The sequence below is a fragment of the Mirounga angustirostris genome, unplaced genomic scaffold, assembly GCF_029215605.1.
Source record: "Mirounga angustirostris isolate CCGP_5_RB_7025 unplaced genomic scaffold, mMirAng1.0.hap1 SCAF_4, whole genome shotgun sequence".
Classification (NCBI taxonomy): domain Eukaryota; kingdom Metazoa; phylum Chordata; class Mammalia; order Carnivora; family Phocidae; genus Mirounga; species Mirounga angustirostris.
In genome coordinates, this window is record NW_026991712.1 from 94,510,917 (window position 1) to 94,527,967 (window position 17,051).

General features: G+C 39.5%; 2 protein-coding genes across 6 annotated transcripts in view; both read left to right on the top strand.

The window, feature by feature from the left end:
- Positions 1–9,284, top strand: part of CSDE1 (cold shock domain containing E1) — a 40,434-nt gene extending 31,150 nt beyond the window's left edge. For 4 of the 5 annotated variants that reach the window (XM_045896883.3, XM_064588590.1, XM_045896885.3 and 1 more), the window contains 7 exons: positions 24–199; positions 783–895; positions 2,090–2,209; positions 5,647–5,825; positions 6,554–6,717; positions 7,468–7,600; positions 7,961–8,349. In XM_045896883.3, the coding sequence (XP_045752839.2) occupies positions 24–199; positions 783–895; positions 2,090–2,209; positions 5,647–5,825; positions 6,554–6,717; positions 7,468–7,600; positions 7,961–8,008 (933 nt within the window). In that variant the 3' untranslated portion in view covers positions 8,009–8,349. Of the gene's footprint in view, positions 1–23; positions 200–782; positions 896–2,089; positions 2,210–5,646; positions 5,826–6,553; positions 6,718–7,467; positions 7,601–7,960 lie in introns of all 5 variants that reach the window. The other variant, XM_045896886.3, reaches the window with a different exon arrangement.
- A 120-nt stretch (positions 9,285–9,404) lies between these two features.
- Positions 9,405–16,651, top strand: NRAS (NRAS proto-oncogene, GTPase). The gene is made up of 7 exons (XM_045896888.3): positions 9,405–9,542; positions 10,044–10,171; positions 12,148–12,326; positions 14,522–14,681; positions 15,236–15,359; positions 15,910–15,951; positions 16,059–16,651. Exons 2-5 carry the CDS (start codon positions 10,061–10,063, stop codon positions 15,353–15,355), a joined length of 570 nt encoding a protein of 189 aa, XP_045752844.1. The 5' UTR covers positions 9,405–9,542; positions 10,044–10,060; the 3' UTR covers positions 15,356–15,359; positions 15,910–15,951; positions 16,059–16,651.
- Positions 16,652–17,051: the final 400 nt, after the last annotated feature.

The following is a 17,051-nucleotide window of genomic DNA, read 5'->3' on the forward strand; positions in this document are numbered from 1 at the left end:
ATGAACATCCTTATTTTTCACAGGTTGAATTTAGTATTAGTGACAAACAGAGGCCTGGACAACAGATTGCAACTTGTGTGCGACTTTTAGGTCGTAATTCCAACTCCAAGAGGCTCTTGGGTTATGTGGCAACTCTGAAGGATAATTTTGGATTTATTGAAACAGCCAATCATGATAAGGAAATCTTTTTCCATTACAGGTGAGGAATGCCTTGTAGAACTTAGAGCTTACTATCTGTTGTTTGGTTTGGGAGTCCAAAACATTTAGTATTGGGTGGTTATATATTTTTTACTTCCAAATTACATATTGGTAAAATTATGGCAGTGTATAAACAAAAGTTAATTGTCTGTATAGAGAACATGTGGCCAAAAGATAAAGGCCTGTACCTGCTTTAAACATTGGACAAGAACTTTTCTGCTTCAGTGAAAGAACACTGTTACATATGTTGCTACCAGAGATTTGTACATTTGATTTGGTGTTCTAATATAGCATAGTGTTAGTTAAGGGTGTGGAGTCTTAGATGGTTCAGGTTTAAATCCAGACTCTGCCACCTAATTAACCTCCTGGTATCTTAGTTTCATTGTCTTGAAGCTGGGGATAATGGTAACCTCTTAATGGGTTGTTTCTGAGGATTAAATGAGTCAGTGCCTATAATGTGCTTAATACAGTATCCAGCATAAGTAAGCTGAACAACATGAATGTTGTTATAGAAGAAATAAAATTTATTTGCTCCTCTTGATAATTGTGGTGATTGCTTATTCAAATGTTTCCTTTCTTCCCAGTGAGTTCTCTGGTGATGTTGATAGCTTGGAACTGGGGGACATGGTCGAGTACAGCTTGTCCAAAGGCAAAGGCAACAAAGTCAGTGCAGAAAAAGTGAACAAAACACACTCAGGTAATGAATTGTGATTTCTACTTATTCAGTCTCTGCTTTTGGTACGAAATAAGGGGTAGCATGCGAGAGGGAGCAAAAACCCAATCATTCTAGATTAGTGGTCCCCCAGGTATGATCCAGCAGCACTTATTAGAAATAATAAGTTCTCTGACCCCATCCTAGACCTACTAAAGTCAGGACGGGCAATCTGTTTTAATAAATACTTTAGATAATTCTGATGTATACTCACGTTTGAGAACCACTAGATAGATGGTTTAGGTCATTGGCTTTATGCTTATTTTCAATTTAATCTCTCTTTCTTAAAAAATAACTCCAAGATGTAATCCATGGGGATGGGGAGAGAGGCATTCCTCTAGGAGACTGTTTTGGAGAAGGAGTCTAATACGAAAAATAATGGGAACTTGAGAAAATTGTTGCTATTTAGGATCTCTGACTTTTAAAAAAACCTGCAACTTTTGGCTTTCATCTCAGTTCCCCAAGTAACACTTTTTCTTGGTGAGACCTAGAGAAAGGACAGCCATGAATGTTCATTTCAATTCAGTAAATATCTTAAGTGCATGCTCTGTTTTAGGTACTAGGGATATAGCAGTGAAGAAATCAGACAAATCCCTGCCTTTGTTGAGTTTTGTTTTGTTTTGTTTTTTTAGTTTGTATGTATTCACGGGCAAACAAGATGAGTAAAATATTGTGTGTAGTATGTTTAGAAATATATTGTTATTAAGATTAAAATAAAGGGGGCGCCTGGGTGGCTCAGTTGGTCAAGCCTCTGCCTTCAGCTTAGGTCATGATCCCAGGGTTCTGGGATCGAGTCCAGCATCAGGCTCCCTGCCGCACGGGGAGCCTGCTTCTCCCTCTGCACCCCCCCTCCATTTAAAAAGAAAAAAGATTAAAATACAGGGAAGTATATAAGTGTTGGTGTTGCCATTTTAGAGACCAGGGAAGACACCCACTAAAAGTAGTATTTGGTCACCCAGAAAAGATGAAGAGAACAAGACATGTTTTAAATATAAATACTTGCTAATTCCTTAAACAAATTAACTTTCTTTATTTTAAAAGTAGTTTAGAAATATTTCAAGAGTAGCAGACAAGCAGTCAACCCTCTACTAACATTTGTTGCAATGATTTTTGCTTCTTTTCCTCTGGAATAGAGTTAAAATTGTTGAGTAAGAGTTATAACATGCTTTTGTTTTGTAGTGAATGGCATTACTGAGGAAGCTGATCCCACCATCTACTCTGGTAAAGTCATTCGCCCCTTGAGGAGTGTGGATCCAACACAGACTGAGTACCAAGGAATGATTGAGATTGTGGAGGAAGGTATGAGCATCCCTATCAGATTGTTGGAAATTTGTTTTTACTTTCACATGACTACTTTGAACGTTTTAAAATATGTTGGTGTTGTTGCAGTTGTTTTTTGATTCCTTAAAAACTGAAATAAGGAAAAGTGACTCTTCCCTACCCCCATCTCTTGGATTTTATTTTTATATCCTTCAGAAATTAGATCAGCCTGGGTTTATATTGTGAACAAATGACTGATAGGTGAGCAACTGAGTTACATTGACGACTGAGAATAAAATCTCACACTAACAATAGGCATCTAATGTGTGATAATCAGATACTCACATTGACTGTTTAGTACAATTTTATAGTTTTCCTGTATTATTCTCGTTATTTACGTGAATATTAACAAATTTTCTTAGTAGCATTCACTTCTGTGAACATTTCTGCTCTCTGTAAAAGTACTGTATAAATTCCTTAATAGCTAGGGTTCCATGTGGATCCTACTGTGTGTCTCTGGGCCAGAGTGCTCTGTATTTTTCATTTTATGCTTTTTTTCTCCCCATCTTCAATAATTCTCTGAGTTCTGGTGCCACCCCTTACCCCCAGCAAAAGACAATTTTGGGGGTGCCTGGGTGGCTCAGGTCATGAGATTGAGCCCTGAGTTGGGCTCCACTCTCAGTGTGGAGTCTGCTTGAGCTTCTCTCTCCCTCTCCCCATCCCACTCATGTGCGCAGGCTCTCTCAAATCTTAAAAAAAAAAAGACTACTTTGTGCATAAAATAAGTATGCAATAGGAATGGTAGTAGGAACCATTGGATAATTAGTATAGCTAAGTCACCATAATGATGGGGTTGATGAGAGGGTTTGAGTTTCCAACCAAAGATGATAGCTTGGCTCACAAAGAGAATAAATCTTGTGTCATGTAAGAGTCAAAGAGCATGAAGTGGGGAAGAATAGGTAATTTGAGAGAAAGAAATGAATCTTGATAACATGTTCCTTTTACCACCTGAGGTCCTTAGGAGTTTGTTTTACATACTCCTAAGTACCTCCCACCATCTCCCCACCACACCAACACCCCTCCAAATAGGAATAGATTTTACAGCAAATCAATCTTTTATTTTAATCACTTCTTTTGTTAATTCAGAGCTAATTCATATTTAAAATAAACTTACTTTGTTCTACTTTCCCACCTTTACTAACAGTGGTGGTTATTAAACACACTGTTTTTGTTTTGTTTTTAAATCACTCCGTACAAATCTGGCCTTTTTTGCAAATCAGTATTTTAAACCAATGCCATGATTACACCATATTCCTAAAAGGGCCCTAAAAACTAAAGGGCTGAGCAACTTACTGAATTGCCCTTCTTCCTCCTCTGTAACATGCCACTTCTTTTTGTTTCCCAATCCCCAATCCACTTATTCTTCAACATTGGCTCTAGGATACAGTCCAAAGCAAAGATTTTATGGAAAAGGAAACTTGCCTGAAATCTATAAGCCTAGGGGTTTCTGAGACTAGACAGGTCACATTTTCCTACTTGTTGATGAGAACAGCTCTTTTATTCAGGAATACAACAACTCTGTATAAAACCATGGACTTTGAAGTAGGGCAGGCCTAGATCTGAACACCAGCTCTTCCACTTCCTAGCTATAGAATCTTAGACAAATTACTTAAATCTTTGCTAGCTCAGTTTCTTCTTTAAAATGAGGACAATATGGGGCGCCTGGGTGGCTCAGTTGGTTAAGCGACTGCCTTCGGCTCAGGTCATGATCCTGGAGTCCCGGGATCGAGTCCCGCATCGGGCTCCCTGCTCGGCAGGGAGTCTGCTTCTCCCTCTGACCCTCCTCCCTCTCATGCTCTCTGTCTCTCATTCTCTCTGTCTCAAATAAATAAATAAAATCTTTAAAAATAAATAAATAAATAAAATGACAATAACTTCAATCTAAGATTCTGGAAAGATTAAATATGAATCTATAAGTGTTTAATAAATGGTAGTTATTAGTATTAACACAGCTACATCAGACCACCTGTCTCTAATCCTTCTGCATGACTTTATCTGTTGGAAGTGTATCCAAAAGTTTGTGGTTCCTGTATGTTTGAAAAGAAAACCTTCACTTACCCTATAATCAATGAAGAGAATTGTTAAAAGCATTTCCAATTCTGAAGCTGCTTCTTCCACCTGATGGTTTTCTCTTCGTTTTTGTTGATTCGGTGGCTTCACCATCCAAGCGAACTGATAAGCAGCTAAACCTTTGGCATGGTTTTTAATTCCTAGCCTGCACTGACCTCCAGCCAACGTTTTTTATTTACTCTTAATTTTTCTTACTTATTTGTTCGTTTATTTTTTAAATTTAAGTAGGTTCCACACACCCAGCGTGGAGCCCAATGCAGGGCTTGAACTCACGACCCTGAGATCCAGACCTGAGCTGAGATCGAGTCGATGCTTAACCGACTGAGCCCCCCCCCGGGCGCCCCAGCCAACTTTTTTACTCTAGGGAAGAGCTCTACAAAAATATGGTGGCTTGTTTCTGAAAGAAAGTTTTCTTGAAACAGTCATAGCCATTCATTTATATATTGTCTTTGGTTGCTTTCTGAGTACAACAGCAAAGTTGAGGAGTTGTAACAGAAAATGTTTACTCTTTTTTAAGAAAAAGTATGCTGAGCTCTGAACTGAGACAAGTACCTGTTGGTTTGAGGGAGCCACAGTCAGAACAAAGAAAAGATGTAGAATGCCAAAGAAATTTATCCACATTGTTTTTGCCTGTTCCTGACTGAATGCCCAATTAGGTGTGGGTCAGAAATATTTTTGACTGGTTGTCTCACATTGTGAACTCAGGAAGAAGATAATCCAGTGGATCATGTTAGCAACCCATTCCGCTTAAAACACCCAAATATTTAGGTAATGAGGTTGTGAGTGATAGTGTTATTTTTAATTTTGTAAGTGTAGTTTAAAACTTTATTGGGAGGGGCACCTGGGTGGCTCAGTCGTTAAGCGTCTGCCTTCGGCTCAGGTCATGATCCCCAGGGTTCTGGGATCGAGTCCCACACAGGGCTCCCTGCTCGGTGGGAAGCCTGCTTCTCCCTCTGCCACTCCTCCCACTTGTGTTCCCTCTCTCGCTGTCGGATAAATAAAAAAAATCTTAAAAAAAAAAAATTAAAACTTTATTAGGGGTACCTGGCTAGCTCCGTTTGAAGAGCATACGACTCTTGATCTCAGGGTAGTGAATTTGAGCCCCACATTGGGTATAGAGATTACTGAAAAAAATAAAACTGTTCGTTAGCTAGTGAAGTACTACAAGTTCTCACTTGTTTTCATGATAGTATTTCATTGAAGCTTTATGGTAGAATTTCTCAGGTATAAAAATCTAGGAACATAATACATTTTTAGCAATTTACTTAAAAATTTATTAGGACCGTCAGCATAGGACTGTTGTGAAATACTAGTTTTTAGACTTTGTACGTAATTTCTCCTTACAGGGGATATGAAAGGTGAGGTCTATCCATTTGGCATAGTTGGGATGGCCAACAAAGGGGATTGCCTGCAGAAAGGGGAGAGTGTCAAGTTCCAGTTATGTGTCTTGGGCCAAAATGCACAGACTATGGCCTACAACATCACACCCCTGCGTAGGGCCACAGTGGAGTGTGTGAAGGATCAGGTAAGTGGTAGTATCTCTGGATCTGAACTTGATCCTTTTATGAGTTGGTAAACAAGTGTTAACCAAAACCTTGAAATTTTTTCAGCCAAGGAAGAACCACCAATATTCACCTTGGTTTTTATTTCTGCTCCACCCCTTTTTCACTGATTTGAGGTAGCTTGTAAAAATATGAAGAAAACCACATGAAGAAAATGGTGATATGAGCAAAAAGAAAGTTAAGAGTATTACTGATAACTAACATTACATGACAGGGAAAATAAGTTTGGAGTGAGATTTTTCAGAATAGAAAGACTGTAAGATTTTGTGTACTTTAGCTCAGAGCTGCTTTTGCAGGCCACACAAAGAAAGCAAGCATGTGTGAAAGTGTTCATAAAATACATTTAGGGCAAACAAAACTATTCCTCATATTGAGATCTCAGTATAATTTTTTGCTTAATTCAAAAGCTCCATATACTATATGAAGACACAAAGCGACCTTTGTTTCAGTCAGGCTATGATAGATTGAATAGCAGTGATTTCAAAGATAGATTTCTTCCCTGACAGTTTTTCGGACCCATATGCTTTTACTTTCTAGCACAGGCAGCTAAACTGGAGCATCAGCATTAATACCATGTTTTATAAATCAGCTTCTAGTTAGGGTCAGGCATTGTGCTTCATTTAGAGTGAGGTACTTTTCCCCCTTGTAATGTGTCCCTTTTTTTTCTTTTCCCCCTTCCCTCTTCCCCCAGTTTGGCTTCATTAATTATGAAGTAGGAGATAGCAAGAAGCTCTTTTTCCATGTGAAAGAAGTTCAAGATGGCATTGAGCTACAGGCTGGAGATGAGGTGGAATTCTCAGTGATTCTTAATCAGCGCACTGGCAAGTGCAGCGCTTGTAATGTTTGGCGAGTCTGGTGAGTTTGTTGTTGTTGGGCTGGTAAACTCCCTGGACTGTCTTTAAACTTCCATAAACTCTGGTTTATCACACTTCTTCACTTTTTCATCACTGCTTTTTTTAATCCTGCCACTTTCTGGTTATTTCTTGATCCTTCCTGTGTCTTTTTTTACCTTGAGTCTTTTCATTGTCTAAATTTTGAAGTCTTTTCAGTCTGGCCCCATGAAATATTAATTGGGTACTTTCTATGTATTAGAACTTAACTATAATAAGATTATGTAGTCCTTGTTCTTAAAGGATTCTGTTTAGCTTTTTCTTCCATTAAGCCATTTATATGCTGCTTAAAATTCTAATTTATAGTTTAGCAATACTGTCTCTGCTTTTTTAAAGGTTTTAAATCCGTAACATTACCATGAAAGGAGCTGGGAGTCTCTTGAAATATTTCTTCATATTTAACTTTTCTAAGGTTTTTCACATCCACTACCTCATTTTATGTGTCTATGGAACTGGTTTTTCTAGTTGCAGACCAGTCCAGGGATGACCCTCACCCAAATGATTCTTCCAGTTCCTCCATAGTAATAAACCTTGAGTTGGGAATAAAACATAAACAAACTTGTCTGTCCTGTCTTGCTAGCTAGCTGGCTAGATGAGGCAAGAGTCCCCCCATTAAAACTGAGTCATTTGGGTAGTTAGAAAACCTACTCCTCTGCAGGTACTTGCTTTCTTCGCACCAAGAGTTGTTTCTTCTCACCTCTTGACTTCATTACAGCGAGGGCCCCAAGGCTGTTGCAGCTCCACGACCTGATAGGTTGGTCAATCGCTTGAAGAACATAACCCTGGATGATGCCAGTGCTCCTCGCCTAATGGTTCTTCGTCAACCAAGGGGACCAGATAACTCAATGGTATGAGAGCATACAAGGTTTTGGGGTGGGTAGGGACAGCTGACAGACCAGTATGCTATTCAGGGTCCTATTTCGGCATAGCTCAGAGCTTAATGAAGCAGGCAACTTCAGGATTCTCTTTCAACATTCAGTAGGCTTATAGTTAGTTAAAACTCCCTACACATTGGTTCAGCCCCTAACAAAGGTTGCTCACAGTAAGAAGCACATTTCTTGGTCTTCCTGATCTTTTGGTAGATTTTAGGTAGTAGATCAGGAGGGCTTACTATGAATTTCCTCCTCTGGGAAAGAAATACGGTGGTGGTTACAATGATTGAAAGTAATGCCTTTATAGTAATTAACTGCAGTTTTACTTCTTTTCAGGGATTTGGTGCAGAAAGAAAGATCCGTCAAGCTGGTGTCCTTGACTAACCACATCCACAAAGCACATCATTAATCCACTATGATCAAGTTGGGGGGATTCTGGTGAAGGGTTCTGAATATCTCCCTCTTCATCCCTCCCAAAATCTGGAATACTTATTCTCTTGAGCTATTACACCAGTTTTAACACCTTCCTCGTGTTATGTTTAAAAAAATAAATAAATTTAAGAAAACCATTTTAAAATTATGCACAGTTGCAGCCTGGAAAACTTAAGGTGGCGCCTTATAGTATCAATTTTAGGAGCTTTATTTGGTGCATTTAACGCAACTGGTAATTGCAAACTCCACTTCGCCTGTGTAAGTGAAAAATATAGACTGTTATCTTGTTGGCTCTATGAAATTCTGCACTTGGTATTTAGCATATACTCTACCTTCATTACTATCTGGCAAGATGTTCTGCCTTAGCACTCAGTTGCGTTCTTTTCCTTTTCTTTCCTGTTCATTATGCTTTAATCCTGAGGACCATATGAAGGTAGAATATATTTAAAATTACAAAAATTATAAAAATTTGTATAGGCAAACCATTTCCTTAAGTTGGTGGCCAAATGTTAAAATGTTATTTTTCATATCATTTATAATCTTGTCACAGTCCACTTAACGAAGTTTGGTTAGATTTCAGTGAAAATTATCTTCCAGAGTAGTTTCTTTTTTCCTGGGATTGGGGAGGGGGGTAATTTTACTACAATTAGTATGTATGGTGCAGAATTTCATGCAAATGAGGTGTGCCAGCAGTGTGGTAATTTAATCGTATTTAAAGAAAAACAAAACAAAAAAAGACGAATGCACAAACTTGCTGCTGCTTAGATAACTGCAGCTTCTAGGACCCAGTTTCTTTTACTGATTTAAAAACAAAACAAAACAAAAAAAAATAAAAAAGTTGTGCCTGAAATGAATCTTGTTTTTTTTATAAGTAGCCGCCTGGTTCCTGTGTCCTGTGAAATACAGGCACTTGACCCTTGGTGTAGCTTCTATTCAACTTTATATCACGGGAACGGATTGGTCTGATTTCTTGGCCCTCATCTTGAATTGGCCACATCCAGGGTCCCTGGCCAGTGGACTTCATGAAGGCTTTGTCTAGGATGACAAGGGCAGCTCAGGGGATGTGGGGGAGGGCGCTTTTATCTTCCCCGTTGTCGTTTGAGGTTTTGATCTCTGGGTAAAGAGGCCGTTTATCTTTGTAAACACAAAACATTTTTGCTTTCTCCAGTTTTCTGTTAATGGCGAAAGAATGGAAGCGAATAAAGTTTTACTGATTTTTGAGACTCTAGCACCTAGCGCTTTCATTTTTGAAACGTCCTGTGTGGGAGGGGCGGGGCTGGGCGCGGCCCGCCGCGTGACTCCTGGGTCGGGGGCCCACGTGGCCGGGGCGGGGACTCGGGCGCCCGGGGCGCCGACTGATTACGTAGCGGGCGGGGCCGGAAGTGCCGCTCCCTAGTGGGGGCTGTTCATGGCGGTTCCGGGGTCTCCAACATTTTTCCCAGTTGTGGTCCTAAATCCTTCGGAAGCGGAGGCAGCGGAGCTTGAGGTAAGGCTCTGTGGTGTGTAGCGTTCGTCTTTGGAGCATACAGGCGCCTCCTTGTTGTCCGGAATCGAACGGAGTCTGCAGGCTGGAGACAAAGGCCGTTCGGCGGGGGTCCTTCGTTTTGAGCCCTACGGGGGAGATCTTTGGGGGCTGGCGGGGGTGTAAGATGAGGGTACGGCCCGGAGGCCGCCCCACCGGAGCTGAGGAGACTTGAGGGAGGAGTAGGAAGAGGGGTTTCCTTTACCTTAGGCTGAGGGCGGGGCCCACGGACTGTTGAAAAATAGAGCAGGGTGGGGGTAGCCAGGCGACTAACCATAATTCTGAGGCCTGCAGTAACCTGCGAATGTTCTTGTACTCCTGAATCACTTTGAGAACCGAGTGGAGGGTCACGTGTATGAAACCGATACATTTCAAACTCAGGCTTTAGTTACTATTGATTATAGAAGGCTTTGAAGTACTGTAGTTGTGGCTCTCCCATTAAACCTAATTGCTGCTTTCCCACAGGTTCTTGCTGGTGTGAAATGACTGAGTACAAACTGGTGGTGGTTGGAGCAGGTGGTGTCGGGAAAAGCGCATTGACAATCCAGCTAATCCAGAACCACTTTGTAGATGAGTATGATCCCACCATAGAGGTGAGGCCCAGTGGTAGTGCGCTGACCCTACCTCTGGCTTTTGGTCCACCCTTACACCTGTCCTTCAGCTGTTCTTTAGCTAAAGGAATAATCAAGAGAGAAAGTGAAAGTTATTTGGGGTACTGCGTTCAGTAACACAGTAACGAAGCTTTCCATGTTTGTGGAGAAGAGTTCATTTTTATTAGCTGCTGAAGTTTTTTTCTAAAAAACTGACAATAGTTCAGTAAACTTTTGCATACTCACTGTTGAACTCCTATGACAGCTCTATTAAGCACAGGCCATAGGAAGAGTGACTGAATAATAGGATGGAGATAAAGGATTCAAAGATCTAGGTGTTCTTCAATTTTAATTAGCTGGCTGAAGCAGCTGAGACTGGGCTGGAGTAGAATATGAGATTTTGAGTCACCGCCTAGATTTCTTTCACTCCCTGTTTGCTGTTTACTTAGTTGTGTTATGTTGAGCAAATCACTTAAACTCTCTGAGCTTCGTTTTCCTCATCTATTAAATTACCATAAACATGTCCTGCCTATCAACACAGCGATGTTGAAAAAAATCAGTGTAAGTTTTTTTTGTGAGTTCATGTTATAAATTGGCTTGAATAATGGCATCTAAGGTCCTTTAAATAAAAGGTTTTGTTTATTCAGTTTAGAAATGTCTGACTAGAGATTATTTTATTTTAATCCACACCCTGGTCTTCCTGCCCCCACCCCCAGCCACTGAGTGTTTAATGGAAGCTAACTAACATAGCCATTATTAAAAATTAGTCATTAGTCCTTGCTTAACAGCTTTAGTATTAATAGTTAGAACCTTTTAATATTTTTCTGAATTTTATTTACTGAAGGATAATGTACATACAGTAAAATACAAAAATGGTATATCTACAGCCCGGTGACTTAAAAATTTGTATGTACTTATGTAACCACCACTCAGAAATATAGACCGTTTCCAGTGCCCCAGAGTGTTCGACCATGCCACTTTCCAGTCAGTAAACCCCACCCTGCCAGGAAATAACCACTTCTCTGACTTCTGTTACTGTAAATTAGTTTGACTAAAACCTATCTTTATAATTTTAATTGTACTCATTTCCTCGGAACATTCATAGACTTAATCATATTTCATGCTTCAAGTAAGTTTTGGCAATGCGAGTTCTATGTTAATTTGAAAGTATATTACAGTCCCACAATGAAGTTGAGTTACAGAGGCACTGATCAATGAGCTGGGAAACCAAGTCACATTCTGTTTCTGGAGCCAGATCTTTACCAAGTGTGATGGGTTATTTTCTTTGAACTGAATTCCCAAAACATAAATATTAAAATACAAGTAAAATTTTTGCCTTAGAGCCAAATTAAAAACTTTTAAAATATAAATATATGTGATTATGCATGTTTTTCCTCATGAGGAATTATAACTGTATACCTTGTTTGGGATATTTAGGAATTTGATTCAGGAATATTTCCCAAAGGTAAAATTTCACCATGATGAGAAAAATATATTTGTGTTATAATCTTGTCTGAAATAAAAATTATTTGTGTATTTAGTCATAAACACAAATGACACTGTATCCAGGGCCAGGTATAATTGGTGGAGGTATGTTTAGAACTTTAAATGTACAATAAACAAGTAAGAAAAGTCTAGTTCATACCTTAGTAAAATACACTGTGAAACCTAATCTCTAGTCTAACTGCAGTAGAGCTGTCTTTTGAATTACCGCATTTTTTCTCTCTTTCCCAGGAACAGAGTGACCACATTTTCCTTTCTGCAGGCGTATAGGATTTGGGGCTTTTTTTCGTAGGGTGACATTAAGTACTTTCTGTTTGTGATTATATATGAGGAGTTTGAGGGACAAACCAGAGAGATGGAAATAAACTTAGGTAGGAGCTTATCTGACCTTGGCAATAGCATTGCATTCCCTATGGTTTCTAATAAAAATGAAATCTTCCTCTCTCCCTGCCATCCCCCACCCTCCGCATCCCCAGGATTCTTACCGAAAGCAGGTGGTTATAGACGGTGAAACCTGTCTGTTGGACATACTGGATACAGCTGGTCAAGAGGAGTACAGTGCCATGAGAGACCAATACATGAGGACAGGCGAAGGCTTCCTCTGTGTATTTGCCATCAATAATAGCAAATCATTTGCAGATATTAACCTCTACAGGTACTAGGAACATTATTTTTTCTGAAAGGATGATCTATAAGTGTATTCTGAAGCTTTGTGGGGGGATGAGGATACCACACTAGGGAAGATAGCGTTTTTAATTATGAGAAGAGTTGGTTTCACATGGTTTAACATTGAGGTTTGGGATTATAACTGAAAGTTAATATTGGAATTTATTTTATATAATACACCATGGCTAGAACGTGTGATGATATATAAATGAAGCTTGCTAATGGGATGATTCAGAACCAGAGGTGGTGGTATGAGAGATCACACAGGAATTTCAGAGAGGAAAACATGTCTGAGAAAGAGTCATCAGTAAGTCATAGAAGAGAGAAGATGATAGGAAGAAACGAATGGGGAGTAGATAAAGAGGAAGGATGGTCTTTCTCAGTAGAACCATAAAGTTTCAAAGCTCAATCAAACCATAAAAAATTCTAGTACAACATCCTTGTTTTACGGAATCAGAAGTAGAGCTGCAGAAAGTGATTTTTTTAGGTTTTTGGAGTCATGGTTGTTACTAGTAGCAGATCCAGGCCCAAAAACCCAGGACTCCTTTTTCTTAGCTCCATGTTCTTTGAGCAGAGTAATACAACAGGTTGAAACTTGGCTCCATCATCTGTTACCCATGGGACTTTGGGGCAAACTACCAAATGTCTGTGCCTCAGTTTCCTTATCAGTAATATGGAGAGAATAGTACCTACCAAAAGTTATTTTGAAAATTAAACAAGTTAATAAACATGTTAATCACCCAGAAAAGTTCCTATCACGTAGTCAACGCTATGCAGATGTTCTTCCTACGGCCTGCAGTCCTGGATTGTGCTCCATCCATACGATGATGTCTGCTCGCAGAAACAAGCTAGTCCAAAACTGACTTCGGTGGGGTTTTTTTCCATCTAAACCTGCTCTACTTTCCATCTGCTCTCTGGAAATAATAGCAATATGTAATAAAATGTCCAACACTTGTCAAGCATCTGATATTTGTTGAATTTCCAGAAGTCGTTTTTCCTCTTAGGCTGTCTTGTCTTACATTATGCTTTAAAATTGGCCACTGCTTGGCACCTGGGTGGCTCAGATGGTTAAGCGTCTGCCTTGGGCTCAGGTCATAATCTCAGGGTCCTAGGATCGAGCCCCATGTCGGCTTCCCGCTCAGAGGGGAGTCTGCTTCTCCCTCTCCCTCTGCCTCTCCCCCTGCTTGTGTGCTCGCTCTCTCTCTCTCTCATGAATAAATAAAATCTTAAAAAAAAAATAGGCCACTGCCATTACAGCAAAGGTCAGTGCTGCAGACAGCCAGTGTGACATGGGTTCAGCACATGACTTCGTGTGTGATCTGGGGCTAGGGTCGGGAGTGGTGCTGTGCCGTATGGTGGCCCCAGCCTTGTGTGCTTATTTCAGTTAAAGTTAAATAAAACTGAAAAATCAGTTCCTTGACCACATAGCAACTGACTTCTCAAGTGTCCGGTAGCTACATATGACTAGCGGATATAGTTGGACAGCACGGATGGAGAACCTTTCCATCATCGTGAAAAGTTTTATTGGACAGTATTCGTCAAGAAAATCTAGAGCAATTGTTTCCAAACTGCTGTGTGCTGTGTCTTCTGTGTCTCTGAAGGGAGTGCTGTAAGTTGGGAGTTCCAGATCCTTCAGTCCCCTTTAGTAAGAGCAGGTCTGGTGTTTTCTGTTTTGTATCTTGGACTTCCAGCTATGATACTGTTGGAAGAAAATGTCTGGACACCACCCACCTAGAGAAGTGTCTGTCTTTCATTAAATACTGTCACTCTCAAGAAAACCTCAAAAAGTTGTTTTGAGGCACTAAGCTTTACTTTTTATACTTCAGATCCTAATCTAGAGTGTGATTTCAAGTTGCCAATTAAATCTGGAGCCACGCTCTTTAGTGAATCAAGGAGCCTAACAAGGGTATGTGTCAAAAGATAGAATTGCCATCCATTTCCACTGGAAGGTGAACCAATACTTGGCTTCCCTGTGGCTGCTGCATTAAGTCTAAGCCAGTCTACCTAGTATGCGTGGTCTTTTATATTTAGTGGGGGGATAAGTGAAACTCCATACTAGAAGCTAATAGGGCTAGATAAAAGTCATTAGAACCTTTTTTATTCTAGCCGCTCATTCCTTCCTAAAGACCTACTCTTAGGTTATGATAACATACTCCTTTCTTTTTTTTTTTTTTTTTTTTTTAGGGAACAGATTAAGCGAGTAAAAGATTCAGATGATGTACCTATGGTACTAGTAGGAAATAAGTGTGATTTGCCAACAAGGACAGTGGACACAAAACAAGCCCACGAACTGGCCAAGAGTTATGGGATTCCATTCATTGAAACCTCAGCCAAGACCAGACAGGTATAGCAGAGCTTTGAGCATCTGGCAAGGGTTTGTTTAATGCAGAGAAGTTTGACTGCAAGAAATAGGAGCCGCATTCTTTGTTGTTATGGATTTTCAATATTCTATTTTTTTAATCTTCAGTTTAAACCCAAAATGAGCTGATGAATATTCTGCTGTGGCACTTTACTCCCACCTTAACATGCTACTATTACTAAATATTACTAAAATGAGGACCCTTGATTAAAGATAAGTACAAACATTAGACCTTCCTCCATCAACACCAGCCAGTGTTTTGGGCTTTAGCTCTGCTGAATGGAATCTTTAGATCTGGTAGTTCTGTATGTCCCACGTTACCCATTTTTCTGTGCTTGAACGTTATTTTTGCAGAATATGCCATTTGTGTATCAGCCTGTTGATGTGATTCAGTAGGAATGCTAAGTTTGGTGTCCTCTTCCTAAATCACCCTATTTCATCAGCTTGTTGGAATTTTAAATCCACTAAAGAAGTACAAATGAGAGAGCTTACAACTTGGATTGTGTCTATTAAGCCATCCTTATCATGTTCTTTTATAGGGTGTCGAAGATGCCTTTTACACACTGGTAAGAGAAATACGTCAGTACCGAATGAAGAAACTCAACAGCAATGATGATGGAACTCAAGGTTGTATGGGGTTACCGTGTGTGGTGATGTAACAAGGTGAGCATGTGGTCTCCTGACATAATTATAAATTTTGTTATTTAGCATCAGGCAAGTTGGAGGAGATTGCTGTTATTTTTTCTGTACACTTATAAAATATTTTCCTTATGGCACCTTTTCTGAGGGTACTGAAGTCTAAAATGTTTTTAACGCATTTAAGTAGACTACACCTGGGTGGCTCAGTTGGTTAAGCAATCTGCCTTTGGCTCAGGTCATGATCCCAGGGTCCTGGGATCAAGCCCCACATCAGGCTCCCTGCTTAACAGGGAGCCTGCTTCTCCCTCTCCCTCTGCATGCCGCTCCACCTACTTGTGCATGTTCTCTCCCTCTCTCTTTCTGTCCCTGACAAATAAATAAATAAATAAAAGCTTAAAAAAATAATAAAGCATTTAAGTATTTTATAGACATTATTACACTTTCAATAATATTAGAAACTAGAAGGTATTATTATGAAAAGTACAAATACCGTACCATATTTTTGGCACTGATTAGGAGTTTGAAGAATCACTACATCAAAACTCATGACATGGTGTGTGTTCTTTTCTTATAGATACTTTTAAAGTTCTAGCATCAGAAAAGAGCCACTGTCAAGGTAGGACAAGTTTGGAAATGAATATGTTATCGTTCGTGTTGATTTCTTGACCTTGTTTTTCTTACATTTTCTATATGCCACTTATACAAATTCTGTCTTTATTTTAGCTGCACTGACACCCTGGTCCTGACTTCCCTGGAGGAGAAGTATTCCTGTTGCTATCTTCAGTCTCACAAAGAAGCTCCTGCTACTTCCCCAACTCTCAGTAGATCAGTACAATATTCTCTATTTGAGAAGTTCTCTGAATAACTACCTCCTCACTTGGTTGTCTGACCAGAGAAATGAACCTCTTGTTACTCCCCACTGTTTTTCCACCCTGGGTTCTCCCCCAACACACACAAACAAACCTCTGCCATCCCAGGTTTTTCATCTGAAAAGTAATTCATGCTCTGAAACAGAGAACCAAACTTGTAGACATGAAATTCTGTAGGAAACAATGTCTTGAGCTCTAAAGTAGCAACTGCTGGTGACTTTTTTTTTTTCCTTTTTATTGTTGAACTTGGAACTATGATGGTTTTTGGAGAAATGTCATAAATTACTGTTTTGCTGAGAATATAGTTAAGTTGCCATTTGGTTTGTTTATAGTATCATTGGCTATATTCTATAAATTGGCATCTCCTCTGCATTCATAAATTACACAAGTGAATACTGACTTTTGAGTCTATCCTAGTGTTCTTGACTTTCACATAATTAAATCTAACTCGCAGCAAAGTGCCTTTTTTTTTTTAGGAGTGATTTGTAGACTTGATTTATAATATTTCAGTGGAATAGATGTCTCAAAAATCATTATACATGGAAATGAATGTCTGAGATACATCTATGACCTGTCTACCTTTGAGGGAAAGACTTACCGATGTGATAGCAGATGCCATTTCTTACATGTATGAAGTTGGATTTCCAGAGACCTGATTTGGGTCTCTTCCAAGAGAAAGGTGAAACTGGAAACAATTATGAATAATTTCACTTAATTTTTACCTAATTTCTACTTTTTTGGGGGGGTGGGGCAGGGGGTAGGTTACCACTTACAAAGTGTATGCAATTTGTTTCTTCTAGCTTGCTGATAATGAACTTCCATTCATATTTAAATTTAGGGCATATCT